The 15000-nt window shown below is 47.0% G+C and overlaps 2 protein-coding genes across 5 annotated transcripts in view; one reads left to right on the top strand and one right to left on the bottom strand.

The window, feature by feature from the left end:
- The window catches only part of arntl1a (aryl hydrocarbon receptor nuclear translocator-like 1a), a 13272-nt gene extending 3278 nt beyond the window's left edge, over positions 1-9994 (top strand). The window contains exons 2-19 of one of the 2 annotated variants that reach the window (XM_047802232.1): positions 2636-2689; positions 3507-3654; positions 3756-3776; positions 3888-3926; positions 4014-4046; positions 4174-4331; positions 4409-4488; positions 4575-4667; positions 4773-4890; positions 5531-5680; positions 6101-6344; positions 7052-7158; positions 7235-7385; positions 7570-7661; positions 7770-7878; positions 7982-8075; positions 8373-8466; positions 9465-9994. In XM_047802232.1, the coding sequence (XP_047658188.1) occupies positions 3515-3654; positions 3756-3776; positions 3888-3926; positions 4014-4046; positions 4174-4331; positions 4409-4488; positions 4575-4667; positions 4773-4890; positions 5531-5680; positions 6101-6344; positions 7052-7158; positions 7235-7385; positions 7570-7661; positions 7770-7878; positions 7982-8075; positions 8373-8466; positions 9465-9622 (1881 nt within the window). In that variant the 5' untranslated portion in view covers positions 2636-2689; positions 3507-3514 and the 3' untranslated portion in view covers positions 9623-9994. Of the gene's footprint in view, positions 1-2635; positions 2690-3506; positions 3655-3755; positions 3777-3887; positions 3927-4013; positions 4047-4173; positions 4332-4408; positions 4489-4574; positions 4668-4772; positions 4891-5530; positions 5681-6097; positions 6345-7051; positions 7159-7234; positions 7386-7569; positions 7662-7769; positions 7879-7981; positions 8076-8372; positions 8467-9464 lie in introns of both variants that reach the window. The other variant, XM_027135191.2, reaches the window with a different exon arrangement.
- Positions 9995-10212: 218 nt separating this feature from the next.
- The window catches only part of btbd10a (BTB (POZ) domain containing 10a), an 18607-nt gene continuing 13819 nt past the window's right edge, over positions 10213-15000 (bottom strand). For all 3 annotated transcript variants that reach the window (XM_047802241.1, XM_047802242.1, XM_027135203.2), the window contains 4 exons: positions 14347-14467; positions 12736-12933; positions 12023-12133; positions 10213-11831 (listed from right to left, as the gene is read on the bottom strand). In XM_047802241.1, the coding sequence (XP_047658197.1) occupies positions 11539-11831; positions 12023-12133; positions 12736-12933; positions 14347-14467 (723 nt within the window). In that variant the 3' untranslated portion in view covers positions 10213-11538. The remainder of the gene's footprint in view (positions 11832-12022; positions 12134-12735; positions 12934-14346; positions 14468-15000) is intronic.

The following is a 15000-nucleotide window of genomic DNA, read 5'->3' as shown; positions in this document are numbered from 1 at the left end:
GAGCGAGAGCGCGTGTGAGAGAGAGAGCGCGTGTGAAGGAGAGGAGCCGCGTGTGGAGAGAGAGAGCGCGTCAGTGAGATAGATGTAGACGAAGAGGTAAGAGCGCGTGTGAGAGAGAGAGAGAGAGGAGAAGAGAAGAGAGCCGCGTGTGAGAGAGAGAAGCAGCGCGGTTGTAGAGAGAGAGAGAGAGCGCGTGTGAGAGAGAGAGAGCGCGTGTGAGAGAGAGAGAGCGCGTGTGAGAGAGAGAGAGAGCGCGTGTGAGAGAGAGAGAGAGAGCGCGTGTGAGAGAGAGAGAGAGAGAGCGCGTGTGAGAGAGAGAGAGAGCACGTGTGTGAGAGAGAGAGAGCACGTGTGTGAGAGAGAGAGCACGTGTGTGAGAGAGAGCGCGAGAGAGAGAGAGAGAGAGAGACAGACAGACAGAGAGAAAGAGAGAGCACATGTGCAGGATGTATTACTGGTTTGAGGGACACAATGTTCCTAAGGCCGAGTCTGTAGAGAGAGCAACAACACCCGTTGCCAAAAGTATTTGCACCCATAGTAGTTTGTTAAATATCTTATTCCATATTTATTCCCCTGTTCGCTGTTATAGAGAGAGAGAGAGAGAGACAGGAGAGAGACAGAGAGAGAGAGACAGGACTTTCCCAGTGTAGAGTCGAGGCGCTTTGCATCAGGCTTTCAGTGACTTTTATTTTTTATAAAGGCAAACTGTACAGAACTGAAAGGAGGGTGTGTTAATTAAAACAAATCTTACATTTTTTTGAATGACTTTTTCTGTAATTCTTTCTTTTATATTTTTTAAGTAATTGCAAACAGAATAGAATGAAAAGATTATTAAATAAAAAAAAGAATAATTAAATAAAATAACCCCCCCCCCCCCCGAACTTTTTTATCTGTGGTGTAAATCGTGACGCTTACCGTATATCTAAGAAACGTCTTTAAGCGTCATTATGCTATATTCCGCTATCCATCTTCTTTAAGTTATTCTTCTTTTCTTTTTTCGCTCCTGTAAATAAAAAAAAATTAACAAACAAAAACAAACAAACAAACAAAACACAGATTATGTTGCCAAGAAAGCCTGAACTCCTCTGTCCTGTCACGTAGCACACGAGACCGCTTCGTATTAAGAGTTTTAAAATAAACCTTAAAAATACAGACGGTGTTTTTTTTTTATTATCAACACTGAAAAGGAGGGAAACGTGAAATCTGTAACTTTTTTACAGCTTGTCATTAAAACAGACAATAAAATTAATCTATAATCGATTTTTATTTTCCCGCCTCCTCGCTGACCGGCTGCCGCGTCTGGATGCGATCGACGTTGAATTCGAGACCCAGAGCGAAATATAGAGTGGAAGGAATGTGTGTTTGTTTGTGTCTGTGGTTTAAAGACACGAACGTGACTCCGCCAATCTAAATACACGGTAACACAACGGCGTGTAATCCGTATGCGAGAGTACTGATGGAAGCGGCGGGTTCGACCTTTTCGGCGTTAAACTCTTCGCTGTTATCGAATTTAAAAACAATTACATTTGTTATTGATCTCAGAGCGCTGAGATTCCACGCTGTTCGAAAGGAAACCGACTTATGGGACGTTTACAATCAGTAAAATGAGACAAATGATGTCCTGGCTGCGAGTCTGATAAAAATGAGTCAGGACTCTGTCGGCTTTCTGTGTGATGTGTGTGATGTGTGTGTGTGTGTGCAGTAGGGCTGGGCGAAAACTGTAGCACGATATCAGTGTTTCATTTCGGTCGATACAATTTCCTCGCTCGCTGCGGCTCATTTCCTGCTTATCTGTCGTCGGTTACTGAGGAGGAATCCAGCATCAGCACGAGACAACGATATGGCGCAACCAAACTTGATACTGTTACACGATTGGCTGTTAGCGTGTCACTCCCTAAGTTGCTAGGTTACCAGAGAACGAGCGCCTTTGTTAATGCAACCAAACTTGCTTCGCAATCTCTGTCTTCTTCCGACGAAGAATAAAAAAAAAAAATCGAACGTTTTATCGAACACATTTTTTTTTATCGATATCGATCACGTGTCTATCGCGATGCATATCATTATCGTTTTCTCGCCCAGCCCTAGTGTGCAGGGTTTTTTTAAGGTTCTGTATAGAAATCGGCCTAAAATAAGAAACCTGACATGAAGGACAAGGACATGAAGATCTACCGACACAGAGTATTTCCAAACGCTTTCAAACGATCGGATTTAAAACGGATCCGAGCGGCGAAGTGAGCCGAGGAATCCGATCCCCTCTCAGATAATCTGGATAATCTAAAATCAATAGGCAGGATATGGATTTTTCTGCTAAAGACGTTCGGGTGGATGATGATGATGATGATGGTTGGGTAGATAGAGGGGAGAAATGCAGGATGGAAAACGTACATCATCGATATATATACGGTTTCCCCCAAAGGGATTATGGGGGGGTACGAAGATGTGCAAACAGTTGGGCGGATTGGGTGGATTAGTAGAAAACGGGTGGACGGATACTCGGGGTAACAGAGAGGTGGATAGGTAACTAGATGGGTGGGTGAATAGATGGATAAATGGTGAAGGATAAACGGATAAATCTGATCTGTGGGTGGAAATTTGGCCTCGTTTGTGTGTTAAAACTTTAACATTATTCTTTCAGGTTCCAGGACGTTGCTGCCGGCCGTGTTGGAAAACCAGCGCCAGGGTTCATGAGGTGAGTGCGTTCAGCTCATTTTACTGCCATGATGGTGACTTAATTCCCTTATAGTGTGTGTGTGTGTGTGTGTGTGTGTGTGTGTGTGTGTGTGTGTGTGTGTGTGTGTGTGTGTGTGTGTGTGTGTGTGTGTGTGTGTGTGTGTGTGTGTGTACATTAATATAGTATCAGAGGGGCTTTTTACACCTGGTCACTTCCTGCGTTTTCTGTGATCAGATAGCTACCCGACGGTAAAAAGACCAGGTCTAAATGCCCTCTGAAACGTTTTGGAGACGGATATAAATCCGATGGTTCGAACCCCTTCAGGAGGAGGTCTGGGATGCGTTACAGATGAAACTGGACAGGTGTAAATGAACGTGGTTGTTCAAGCCACATACGTCAGCGCTAAACTCCTCCCAAACGGAACTACGTCACTCGCAGGTGATCTTTCATCCAGGCGTCTCGTCGGGTCCTAAAACGCGCTGCTGCCGCCAGCGAAAACGCAGCAAACAGTAAACGCTGTTTTTTTGTAACATAACCGTTGTCCTCTTTTTGATCGCGTTCTGAAAACCGCGTACACCAAAGCGTGCTCCGTTTCAATTACCACGGAAACGAGGTCAAATATATTTACATTTTTGGGAAAGATCGGATTGAAGTGACCAGGTGTGAAAAAGGCCCAGATGCTTCGTGCTCGTTAAATCGTTCATTTATCTCCATGGTAACAAGTGCCGATAGTCTTCCTCGTACATCATGGGGCGGGGCCACAAAGTGCTTGGCCCCCTTAATCGCTGTTCACAGCTGTGTTTATTCACACACACACACACACACTCACACACAGATTATCTAATGGCGGACCAAAGAATGGACATCTCCTCCACCATCAACGACTTCATGTCTCCTGGATCCACAGAGCTGATCAGTAGTTCTGTAGGAACACCAGGCATGGATTACACACGCAAGAGGAAGGGCAGTGCCACAGAGTACCAGTGAGTACACACACACACACACACACACACACACACACACAGCACAACACGCTACATGTTAATGTGAATATCAATACTTTTTTTGTCTTCCTTTCTTCCAGAATAGACGGATTTTCTTTCGAGTACGTATAAAACCCGTGTCTTGTTCAACATTAAAATAAATAAATAAATAAATAGCTTTAAGACTCTCTTGTTAACATCAAGTTAATTGTTCTGTGTCGTTAAATTCCCAGTGACAGTATGGACACGGATAAGGACAAACAACTAGGAAGGTGAGATCTAAACCCTTCTCCGCTTGACGTCGGTTTATTTCCCGTTAATTAAAATTAACTCGCATGAACCCCTTGCTCTGATTTCAGAGATGACCAGCAGGGTCGGATAAAGAACGCCAGGTAAGAACGCCGTCGGGACGTTGATCGAACACGGACGACAGAATCGAAGACGCACGCACGTGCTTAAGGTTTCTACCGAGGTTACCGTGGAAATGTTTTTCTTTTATTCCGTTTTGCTCTCTTCCAGGGAAGCGCACAGTCAGATCGAAAAGAGGCGCAGAGACAAGATGAACAGTTTTATAGACGAACTGGCGTCGTTGGTGCCTACGTGCAACGCCATGTCTCGCAAGCTGGACAAACTCACTGTCCTGCGCATGGCCGTGCAACACATGAAGACCTTACGAGGTAATAACTACCGCTCTCTGTCCACGTGAAAGCGCCAGACGTCTCGATGCACGTTAACCTCCGAGGATCTTTTTCAGGGGCTGCAAACCCGTACACGGAGGCCAACTACAAGCCGGCGTTTTTATCCGACGACGAACTCAAGCACTTGATATTGAGGGTCGGTTTACGCTATCCGCAATATTTATTTATTTACTTATTTATTTATTGCAACATGCAGGTTTTAAAGGGTTTTCTCCTCTGCAGGCTGCCGATGGATTCCTGTTTGTTGTCGGATGTGATCGCGGCAAAATCCTGTTTGTCTCAGAGTCTGTGTATAAAATTCTCAACTACAGCCAGGTACTTAATTTAGTTATTTATTTATATATATATATATATATACTGTGTGTGTATATAATTGAATAAATCTGCATAATCCATGTTTCACTGTGTGCTCTTGTGCAGAACGATCTGATTGGTCAGAGCCTGTTTGACTACCTGCATCCAAAAGACATTGCTAAAGTGAAGGAGCAGCTGTCATCATCTGACGCCGCGCCAAGAGAACGACTCATCGATGCCAAAAGTAGGATTTAAAACCTTCATCAGCGCGGTTCACACGCGGTGACGTCAGAATGCTGGCGGGGGGGACATTAAAAGTTCTATCGGCTCTGATCTCTCTCTCTCTCTCTCTCTCTCTCTCTCTCTCTCTATTTCTCTCACTCCTCCTCTCCCTCGCTCCTCCTCTTCCTCCCCTCTTCCTCCCTCTCTTTCCTTCTCTCTCCCTCTTCATCGCCCTCATCATCTCCCTCCCTCCCCTTCTCTATCCCCCTCCTCTCTCTCCCTCTTCATCTCCCTCCCCTTCCCCCTTCTCTCTTCCCCCTCTCCTTCCCCCCCCTCCTCTCCCCCTCTTCCCTTCTCTCCCCCTCTCTTCATCTCCTTCTTCTCTTCTCTCTCACTCTTCATCTCCCTCCCCTTCTCTCTCACCCTCTCATTCTCCCCCTCCCTCTTGATTTCCCTCTTCACTTCACTCTCCCTCTTCTCTCTCCCTCCCGCTTCATCTCCCTCTTCTCTCTCCCTCCCTCTTCATCTCCCTCTCTCCTTCATCCCCCTCTCCCCATCTCCCTCCCTCTTCATCTCCCTCTTCTCTTTCCCTCTCTGTCTCCCTTTTCATCTCCCTTCACTTCTCTCTCCCTCTCCTTCATCCCCATCTCCCTCCATCTCAGCTGGTTTGCCTGTAAAGGCAGACATTACCCCCGGTCCCTCCAGGCTCTGCTCGGGAGCTCGACGCTCCTTCTTCTGCAGGATGAAATGCAACCGTCCGTCTGTGAAAACAGAGGACAAGGACTTCCCTTCCACCTGCTCCAAGAAGAAAGGTATCTGTTCTGTCCGAGGCGGGGGGTGGGGGGTGAAGTCTTGATGTGTTTCAGGTGTCAGAGGTGTGTCAGGGCTTATCCTAAGTATCCTAAGGCTTTTCAGGATAAAACTGGATCAGGTTCAACTTCAACTCCTGGATTCAGCTTTGACTCTCTGAATAGCTCCAGGTGCATTCTGGGAATTCAGCTGAGGTCTTTTGCGTATGGAAAATATTTGTGGGGAAATAACTAGAGTGGGTAAAACTGGGTAAATACATTTGTACAATCAGGTATCTGGTTATTTATCAGATACTCTTTTACATTCTAATATCTGATTAATATCTTTCCAAAAAAACAACAACCTCTAGTCATATTTAATTATTCTCACAGCATTACGTCAGATGTAAACGTGATTAAAGACGCGATTCTTCTTAACAGCAGACCGGAAGAGCTTCTGCACCATCCACAGCACGGGTTACCTGAAGAGCTGGCCTCCTACCAAGATGGGCCTGGACGAGGACAACGAGCCTGATAACGAGGGCTGTAACCTGAGCTGCCTCGTGGCCATCGGTCGTCTGCACCCCCACATCGTCCTCCAGCCGGTGAACGGGGACATCCGCGTCAAACCCACAGAATACGTCTCCCGCCACGCCATCGACGGCAAGTTCGTCTTCGTCGACCAGAGGTGAGAGACAGACCTCGTCCCTTTCGCCATCGCTGTTCACGACCAGTAGATGATAAAGGGGCAGTGGTGGCTCAACTGGTTAAGGCTCTGGGTTGTTGATCAGAGGATTGGGGTTCATGGCCCAGCACAGCCAAGGTGCCACAGCTGGGCCCTTGAGCAAGGCCCTCAACCCTCCCTGCTCCAGGGGCGCTGTATCATAGCTGCCCCTGCACTCTGACCCCAACCTTCTCAGTTGGGGTATGTGAAGAAAAGAATTCCACTGTGCTGTAATGTATATGTGGCGATAATAAAGGCTTCTATGCCTCTATTCTATTCTATAAAGACCTGATCTCATCTCACTCGTAACTCATAAACCCCAAAAGCAAAAGAACTCATTTTCTCGCTCACCGGTTTCCAACGACGTCTTAGTAACGAGTAGGAGCCGAGATCTCCGTGCGACCGCTTGACTCGGCATCCCAGGACGCAGCGCGGTCGAGAATCGTCTCATCTATTTAGAGCTCTACGATATGTAAGGGATTTAAAGCGCCGCCGCGTCGCTGTCTTCGGGGTAGGAATGAGACGAGGGCAGAAAATACATTTTGGATGTTATTTTAGATCATTTTAAAAACGGTCATGCAGGATGTTTACTTTGGACTTTCCATATTTCTCCTTTAAGCTGTATCGATTTTCAGGAATTAAGAGGCACGTTTGCGTCCGTTTCCTTCTAGAGCGACGGCCATTCTAGCGTATTTACCTCAGGAGCTTCTGGGAACCTCCTTCTACGAGTATTTCCATCAGGACGACATCGGACATCTCGCCGAGTGCCACAGACAAGGTAATTGAATTCCTCCGACGTTACCGGTTCGAGGGCTGTGGAGGATTTAAAGTGACGGACTCTGTTTTGTTCTCAGTTCTGCAGATGAGAGAAAAGATCACCACAAACTGTTACAAGTTTAAGATCAAAGACGGGTCCTTCATCACTCTGCGCAGCCGCTGGTTCAGTTTCATGAACCCTTGGACCAAAGAGGTGGAGTACATCGTCTCCACCAACACCGTGGTCTCGTAAGATCCTCCGTCCAGCTTTTCTCTTTTCCTTACACTCAAATCGGTATTTTATCAGCACCACCTACCCTATAGATCACACTGGAGGTGTGTTGAGTGAGAGAATACGTACAACTGAGGGGATGTAATAATCTGTAAACGTGGTGTATCATATCTCGTAAACACACCTTCTGCTCTCCGACAGAGGGAGCGTGCTGCCGGAAGGACCGGACGCCAGTTATCCTCAGTCGGCTTCCTCGCCTCAGAGCATGGACAGCGTGCTGACATCCGGAGACGGTCCGATTCCCCGACTCCCTTTAAATCCCTTACTTTTCTTTAGTTCCTGTACCACCGATTGACCTTTAAACTGCACCGATGACCGTGATATTTTCCCTGTATGCTCAGGTGGAGGGAAGCGAGTTCTCCAGACGTTCCCGGGCATCCCGGGAGGCACGCGAGCCGGCGTGGGCAAAATCGGACGCATGATCGCAGAAGAGGTGATGGAGATCCAGAGGTGAGCGTAGACTTTCATCCAACAAAGGTTTCCTGACCTCTCCTCCTCCTCTCCTCCTCCTCTCACTCGCTCTCACCGATTCATCTCCTTTTCTCCTCTACAGGATTCGAGGCTCGTCTCCATCCAGCTGTGGTTCCAGCCCGCTCAACATCACCAGCACCCCTCCGCCTGACACCTGTTCGCCGGGGGGCAAGAAAGTGAGAGGAGGAAATCAGTTTCTTTGCTTTTCTCTGTCGCTTTACTTAACAAGTGAAGACTTTCTCTCTCTCTCTCTCTCTCTCTCTCTATTTGCAGTTGCTCATTTTGAAATACAGAAATATATGGAACTAATTTAGTTTTACTTCCTCTTATTTACACCGCAGCGTTCATAAAGAAACGAAATCAAATCGCTGCTGTTAGTTAGTATCAGTAGTGTTTAAATGTGTCGTGCTCGTTGATGTACTTTATAAGATCACGACTCACTTTTTCGTCTTTTCTTTTTTTTTTTATAATAGATACAAAACGGCGGAACCCCGGACCTGGCGTCCAGCGGACTCGGACCCGGCCCGGACTCCATCGGCTACCCGTACTCCAACAACTCCATAATGAGTCAGTGTCTCTTTAAATGTCACTTTTTGATTCGATACAAGTCAAAACCATGAAACGCATCAACTGAGCTTTCAGAAAGTTCAAGACTTCAGCTCTAAAGTTGTAAATTTGTTACTCTGTAAAACAACCGAGAGTCACGTATTCAGCACATCTGTAACCTCTGTAATGGTTTTATACTGTGGCGATGTTGAATTCTGAAATCTGATTGGTCAGGTTTTTTTTCCTTCACTAACAGCAGCTCTGACAGCAGAGCAGGTCTGTATCGATACGCTCGGTTTTAGAATACATTGTTTTTATAGTGGGGATACGGTGGCTTAGTGGTTAGCACGTTCGCCTCACACTTCCAGGGTCGGGGGTTCGATTCCCACCTCCGCCTTGTGTGTGTGGTGTTTGCATGTTCTCCCCGTGCCTCGGGGGTTTCCTCCGGGTACTCCGGTTTCCTCCCCCGGTCCAAAGACATGCATGGTAGGTTGCTTGGCATCTCTGGGAAATTGTCCGTAGTGTGTGTGTGTGTGTGTGAGTGAATGAGAGTGTGTGTGTGCCCTGTGATGGGTTGGCACTCCGTCCAGGGTGTATCCTGCCTCGATGCCCGATGACGCCTGAGATAGGCACAGGCTCCCCGTGACCCGAGTAGTTCGGATAAGCGGTAGAAAAAGAATGAATGTTTCTATAGCAACTGTTTAGAAATGTAGGGACTTCCTTCTTCGGAGCTTTGTTTTCCTACATCTTCAGTACAGTAAAGTTAGGCTTTGAGTGGTGCTGTTTTTAATGTAGTCGTCTAATTGACTTTGAGGGGCGAGAAGTACTTATTATTATTATTTACTTTTTTCTATTATTACTTTTTGTTCTATAACCTAGTGGTCAGAACCGTATCTCTGCCCCACCTTCATGTTTGTTACTCGTTCCCTGTGTAGGTTTGTCAGTTACCACATACTTCGACTACTAGTGCCGTTTTTTTTTTTTTTTCTGTTATACATCTTTTTCCTCTTTCTCCGTAGGCGATAACTCCCACCTGAGCATCGACATCATGGACGAACCCGGCTCCAGCAGCCCCAGTAACGACGAGGCAGCCATGGCCGTCATCATGAGCCTGCTGGAGGCCGACGCAGGCCTCGGAGGCCCGGTGGACTTCAGCGACCTACCCTGGCCCTTATGAGACTCGCGTGCAGGAGAAACGGATCTCTACGGGACGGGCGCAGGAATCATGGGGGGGGAATGCTCATGTGTTGTGGAGAACTTGTATCGCTGCTGCTGTGGATCCTTCTCATACTCACACACACACACACCTTCTTCCTGTGTCATTGTACATAATGTTTTCATCCTCATCCCAACAGAGACATCTATACAGTACAGTACATCTTTGTGCTTTTATGTTTTTACACTACAGAACGCTATTAAGTGTTAAATCCTCTATAAACAGACTGATACTGTAATTCTATCTTTATGCAAAAGTATATATGGTAAAAAAAAGTGTATCGTAACAGCAGTGGAGATTTTTAAAATACATGGTTTTCTTTTCCCCCCTTCATCTGAGTGTGGATGAAGATCTACGACGTAACTCTGCTACCGAACACCTGGCGCGAGCGTCGCCTTCGTGCCTTCTCCCAGGCTCGGAGGAGAGATATTTTTGTTCGATGTTGCCATGCGGTGGCAGAATCCACAAAGAAATGATTAATTCATGCCACCGGAAAGAAGCAGGAAAGAAAACCTGCTTCGTATGAAGAAAGTACAGACGGAACGATAAACCACAGCGATAGGACACTTTTTATTAAAATACACATCCAGCTAAAAAACAAGGTAGATTCTGAAACTCGAAACCGAGTGGCGTCGCCCTGCTGCTTTAAAAAAAAAAAAACACACACAAAAAAAAAGAACGTAAGAAGAGTAGAAGTTGAAGGTTGTGACATCACGTGTACGGTTTCACATTTGACTGAGAAGCTGTGTGAGGCTCATCAGTAATGGCTCAGGGCATCTTTTTTTTTTAAATCATACATCTTTTAACCCCTTCGATCGACCTCGGATACGGCGGAACGCCAAGCGCGGCTCTAATCTAATCCGGCTCTGGTGAAGAACCGCTCTTTAGTTCCCTTCACCAGATGGACAACAGAAGGAAGGTGTGTGACCGCTTGGACCGCACTCGTACCACAAAAAGCCTGTGTGTGTGTGTGTGTGTGTGTGTGTGAGAGAGATTAGACCTGCTGAAACGGTTTTAGGAGACAGATTGTGCTGCGCTCGATGTCTAATGATTAACGATTCGAGGTTTTGCTCGTGTGCTTGCATCGTTTTTCGGGTCCTCGAGCTGTGACGCACCAAGCCGACTGTTTCTGTGCCGATTCGGTGAGCCGAGGCTGGTGGAAGACGGAGCGGTCGGTGAGCGAAGGAGAAACGAGTTGTTAAAAAAAAAAAAAAAAACCTCCCTGAGCAGACGGTTTGCTCGGGCCAGCTTGATGTACGAGCCTACATGTTAAATAGTACATCAGAGCCACAGTACAGGCTCCATAGATACACGCAGTGCGATAGCGGCGCTACTCTGTTTACTGGAAGCGGTCGTGTTGCTTTTAGCACTTGCTAAACTCGTCGTTTAGGAGACGGTCCTGAGAAGTTCCGAGTTTGGCTTTGTTTTTTTTCCGTGTTTACGGGATTTAATCGATAAAAGAAAGCACTAGCGAACTAACTGCCTCGTCTATGTTATTAGGTTACATCGCATTAGATAATTAGGTTTCCGGGTAAAACCAGTGAGGCCGGGAAGCATGACGGAAGTTTTAATTGGCGCGCTACTGAGTTTCTGATTTGTCTAACGTTGTGTTGTAGGCTTGGTGTGTCAGGGCTCTAATACACCTATGGAGAACGGGGTATTTGCAGGCTACGTTACGTTACGTCATCGTCGCGCTTTTGTTTTTGTCCATTCCGGTTTGAACGCCGCGTGGGTGGTTTATACTGCTGTGAAGTGCGCAGCGCTCAGCACACAGGTCTCTTAAGGCAGGGAAGGGCTCGGAAAGGCATCGTGGGTTTGGCCGCGTGTGTTGCGTGGACTCAGACGGTGCATCCAGGCGACGCTTGCGTTTCTGCGATTCACGGAGCCGGAGCGTCCGGATCGGGGTGATGTTGGTGGTCTGGCAGGATGTCCAGTTCGTCCACCTGAGGCCCGGCGTGCAGAGCCACAAGCTGATCGTGAGGCGTGTCCGCCGCCGCCGCAGCCAGGTTGCTGATGGATTTGCTCTTCACGCACTGGAAGTCCACGTGGCGGCTCTTTCCTTCCTCTTTCTCCCAGGACATGCGGATGAAAGGCCTCTGAACGTAGTTATAGATGACCTCGGGTCGGCCGCCGGGACGCTTCTTCACTTTCTCCTTGTAGGTAGGATAACCTGTGAGGACAGGAGAGTGGAGAGAACATAAACACACACACACACCCTGTAAAACAATGAATGATTTTCAGACTTCCTTTCCATGAGAAAAAAAGTTGAGGATCCGGTTTCACTAATATGCTGATAAGTAAATTAACGCCGTATAGCGGACAAATCGCTTTCTGCTACCTCGTAACCCGACCTCGTCTTACCTTCGATGCCTAATCGGATCTTCTTCAGACCTCTCTCCTTTAAAACCGACTTGGCGACGTCCCGATTCTCGATGTATTTGAAGAACCGATACAGTTTTGTGCTGTAGATAACTGCGGGAAAAAGACAAGCGGGTCAGTGTGAAGACGAGGCAGATCTTTCGTGTACGACACTAAATGAGTCACCGAGGCAGGAGTCCGGTCATAGTTCTGTAGCAGAGCTGATAAACTTATAGATAGAACAGAAAATAGAAGCATTTGTTGGTCACGTCTACATTACAGCACACTGAAATTCTTTATTCCTGTATCCCAACGTTGGAGGCTGGGATCAGAGTGCAGCAGGAGGGTTAAGGGCCTTGTTCAGGGGCCCAACGGTGGCAGTGCTGGGGCTGCCCCAATCCTACAGGGTAATAAAATCTTCACTGTTTACTAAACCTGAATCACCAGGAATTCTGTGGCAGATTCCTTGTTTATAAAATCGCATGCGTTTCTGTAAATTGTTCGTCAGCTCGTCGTTTCTGAGCCTAGTTACAGCTACGAATCAGTTTTGAATCAGTTAAAAGTGGTTAAACTGAATGAGGCTCTAGGAAACATTTTGAGATCGAAGCGTGTGCTGTTCGTCTTCCCGGTTAAAGCCACAGTCTTCCGTAAACACGAATAAATAAAATGAGAGCCTGTGTGTATAAATAAATAAATAAATAAATAAAGATACTGACTCTGAGAGTACTCCTCGCCCATCTGAGGCGGATACTCTTCGTCCCAGTCCACCACGTCGTCGTCGGTGAGCACCACCACGTGACACTCCCTCTCTCCGCTCTGAGCGCTGGCCACCATCAGCGGCAGCACCATCTCCTCCAGGTACGACTCGAACTGCCGCCGCGCCCCGTCGTTAGACAGCTCGTGCATCAGCGCGCCTGAGAGAGACGGGGGGAAAAAAACAAAACAAAAGCTCGTCTCTGTGAAGAAGCCGTTACTATGGCAACGATGACGTAATTAAGTACCCGACTGACTCGGGTGTTAGGCCGTTAAAAATATTTCAGGAATCGGCCTTTTACTAGGCCTCGGAGGAGTATATTATTCTACGCTATTATTTAATTAATTATAACAGCGTTATATCGCTAAATAAACGACCTGGGGGGGGGGGGGATGATGTGATGTTTCAGTGACAGAAGAGAAAAGGTGACGTCGTGCCTCCTCGTGTAGGAACGGTTCCTTTAGCTCTGTGCATCAGTTCAAATTCCCATGACGTAGTGATTCGGATTAGCATTCGTATGAAGAAAGCTGTCCAGAACACGCAGACGAGCAGACAGCCGCCGCAGCCGCCGACGTGTGTGTGTGTGTGTGTGTGTGTGTGAGACAAGGGCTCCAGTGACTACTGACCCATTTCTGTTCTCTCCAGGATTCATCTGTGTGTGTGACTCGCTCTCACTCACACACACACACACACACTCTCTTTCTCTCTCTCTCTCTCTCACACACACACACACACACACACACACTCATTCTCTCTCACACACACACTCATTCTCTCTCACACACACACACTCATTCTCTCTCTCTCTCTCTCTCTCTCTCTCTCTCTCACACACACACTCATTCTCTTTCTCTCTCACACACACACATTCTCTCTCACACACATGCACACACACACACAAACGCGCACACACTCATTCTATTTCTCTCTCTCACACACACACACACATTCTCTCACACACACATGCACACACTCTCATTCTCACACACACTCTCATTCTTTTACACACACACACGCTCATTCTCTCTCACACACACACTCATTCTCTCTCTCACACACACTCACTCTCTCTCACACACACACTCACTCTCTCTCTCACACACACACTCATTCTCTCTCTCACACACACACTCATTCTCTCTCTCTCACACACACACACTCACTCTCTCTCTCTCTCACACACACACACTCATTCTCTCTCTCTCACACACACACACTCATTCTCTCTCTCTCACACACACACTCATTCTCTCTCTCTCACACACACACACTTTCTCTCTCACACACACACACACACACACACACACATTCTCTCACACACACTCTCATTCCCTCTCACACACACTCTCTCATTCTCTCTCACACACACACACTCATTCTCTCTCTCTCACACACACACACACACACTCTCTCTCTCTCTCTCACACACACACACACACACACATTCTCTCACACACACTCTTTCATTCTCTCTCTCTCTCACACACACACACACACACGCACGCACACGCACACAAGCCCAGTCAGTAAGATGTATATATTTTGAATGCAGAAATGTTAGTTGAATACTCACTCAGATCTCTGCACTTGATGGTGCTGTAGTCGAAGGAGATGCAGAGGTAGTCACATGCCTCCCTCAGTTCGGGAATTGAGATCCCATCAGGGCAGCGGATAATCCCTGATTTGTAATAATCCTGCCGTGCGGAGAGAGAGAGCGAGAAGGAAAATAAACCGGCAGCCATTACTGCAGCAGCTCTGCATGAACACACACACACACCCCCACGGCACAAAAACCTCTCTAGCTACATGGCGCTGACCTGCTCGTTTATTTAAATCCTGCCGAGCGTGAAGCACATCGACGAACCTCGCGATCCTTTTTAAAAGTCAGCGAGTGTCTCTTCAAGCTTTTGTCACGACCGTGTTTTAATCCTGTGACGCTGGAAGCGGCTCGGAGTCTGTGTTTACGTCGCCATCCAAAGGATCTAACGAGACTGGCAGAGTATAAACCCCACTCTGAAATGCTTAGCTCCGAGTAAAAAAAAAAAAAAAAAAAAAAGCTTAATAATGTATAAACCTCTACAACATCCCATAATAGGCAGGGAAAAAAAAAAAAAAAACATTTACTGTACAAACTGAACTACAGAAACACTGAAGAAGGAGCACAGTAGTCGAACCCCCCACCCACCCCCCCAACCAATAAAACAAGTGCCAACGTTTACGTAGTTAC

This window comes from Tachysurus fulvidraco, chromosome 17 (assembly GCF_022655615.1).
Source record: "Tachysurus fulvidraco isolate hzauxx_2018 chromosome 17, HZAU_PFXX_2.0, whole genome shotgun sequence".
In the NCBI taxonomy this organism is placed as follows: Eukaryota; Metazoa; Chordata; class Actinopteri; order Siluriformes; family Bagridae; genus Tachysurus; species Tachysurus fulvidraco.
The sequence above is the reverse complement of the archived record's forward strand: the minus strand, read 5'-3'. Positions and strand labels throughout refer to the sequence as shown.